Source organism: Orycteropus afer, unplaced genomic scaffold, assembly GCF_000298275.1.
Source record: "Orycteropus afer afer isolate SDZICR_OR568_19922 unplaced genomic scaffold, OryAfe1.0 scaffold00044, whole genome shotgun sequence".
Classification (NCBI taxonomy): Eukaryota; Metazoa; Chordata; class Mammalia; order Tubulidentata; family Orycteropodidae; genus Orycteropus; species Orycteropus afer.
In genome coordinates this window covers 6,421,117-6,422,837 of record NW_006921631.1, presented here as the reverse complement: position 1 = coordinate 6,422,837, position 1,721 = coordinate 6,421,117, and the positions used below count along the sequence as shown (strand labels likewise).

Below are 1,721 nucleotides of genomic sequence, written 5' to 3'. Positions count from 1 at the left end.
CTTGGAAACCCTATGGGGCAGTTCTACTCTGTCCTATAGGGTCACTATGAGTGAGAATCAACTGTGGGTGTGAGTTGGATGGAGTAGAATGAGTGTGCTTTTAGCAAATGTCTAAAGGAGTGGACTGGGCTGGGAATAAAAAAAAATGATGACCTGGGGTGTGGGAGCCTTAGCTAAAGTGGACAGCAGCTTTGGAGTTTTTGTCACTATGTTTTCCAATTTTTCAAGAGAAGTTAGGAATGTGGATTTCTAAGTGCAATATCAATTTTTAAATATCAGTAACCAATTAAAATTTATTAAAACAAAACAGAACTCCATACAGGCCAAAGAAAACTGGTCTGTGGGACATATTTACCTCATGGACCACTAACCTATGACCTGCGTTCTGAAGTCAGACAGTTCATCCAAAGAATAGGGATAGTAACACCTATTTCAAAGGGTTATTAAACAGAGACAACGGAAAGTGAAGATCTGCCTGGCACATGGTAGTGTTTTCCACCTTATGTTTATCAAGAAAGCTGTTCTTTCCCAGTGAACCTTTTATCTAGGATCTCTGTCAAAAAAGACCCTCCACTAAAGCAGGCTCCATTCATTTCTTGGATTCTATTTGGCTCTAGCTTCCCAAGCTGTCTGTGACACTCCCTCTCTCCTTGGGACAGGATGGGTCCACCAGACTTGCAGACCTTCAGAGTTGTAAGCCTGTTCTAGCCCCAAACCTGGGCTCCTTACTGAGGAAGTCCTTGTGCAAAAGGAGGACTGATGACTGTAAGAACCTTTGCAATGATCCACGATATTGCATCCAGCTTCTTGCTGGTGCGGGAAATATCTCTTAATTCAGAAGGAGGGATAAGAAAGATAAACCCTTAAGACACATATGTTAAGTGCTTAACTACCCAACAGTCTCTATATCTTGTGAAACCTTTCATAAGAGCTTAGTTAACTGAGATACGTGCCCAAGTTGGGTAGGACTCATGACGACTCAGGAGTGAGAAATCCTCCCGGTGCAGGCAACGAGTTTACCACTAGTGCTTCGCCCAAGGGCGGGGGCAGGTATGAAATCCCTGGCCTAACAACTTGGAAGTTGCAAATGCCAGCCGGGGCAGAAGAGGCAGGGGTGTTAGCTGGGCTTAAATTCTTATCTTTATGAGCTACGCTCTCCGTCTTGGGCAGCTTTTGGACCAGAGCAGAAATGGTCGCTCTGGCCTCTTGCCGCATCCCGGGGAGCTGCCGGTCCTCTCCGCTCACCTGCAGGTCGCCCACGGAAAGCTGCAGCGGGCTCAGGTAGAAGTAGGGCACGCCGCTGCCCGCGCCGGGGGGCCCGTCGCTGAGCGAGAAGACGTTGGCGAAGGGCCGGCCGCGCACCGCCGGGACGGTGGAGAGGGTGGCCAGCGCGCCCCAGTCGCAGATGTGAGCCACGAAGCGAGCCACGCGCGCCGCGTCTTCACGGGGCGGCAGCGGCGGCAGCTGCGCGGCTGCATCCCAGTCTCCGTTACCCCGGCCGCCCCGGCCCAGCGCCGGCGGCGCCAGCAGCACTGCCAGCACCAGCACCGGGGCGAGCAAAACGCTCGAGAGGCCGAGAGGTGAGCCACAAACTCGCCCAGCCATGGCGGCAAGTCACGAGACTCACGGAGGCCCAGGGATGCCCTAGTGCGCCCGAGTCCCGCCCCATCACGAGAGGGGCCAATCAGAGCCGAGGAGAGATGGGGGGCGGAGTCCCTTTG

General features: G+C 52.8%; 1 protein-coding gene across 1 annotated transcript in view; it reads right to left on the bottom strand.

The window, feature by feature from the left end:
- Positions 1-1,605, bottom strand: part of CREG1 (cellular repressor of E1A stimulated genes 1) — a 9,718-nt gene extending 8,113 nt beyond the window's left edge. Inside the window, exon 1 of the mRNA XM_007937788.2 lies at positions 1,246-1,605. Within this exon, the coding sequence (XP_007935979.2) occupies positions 1,246-1,605 (360 nt within the window). The remainder of the gene's footprint in view (positions 1-1,245) is intronic.
- Between the last annotated feature and the right edge of the window lie 116 nt (positions 1,606-1,721).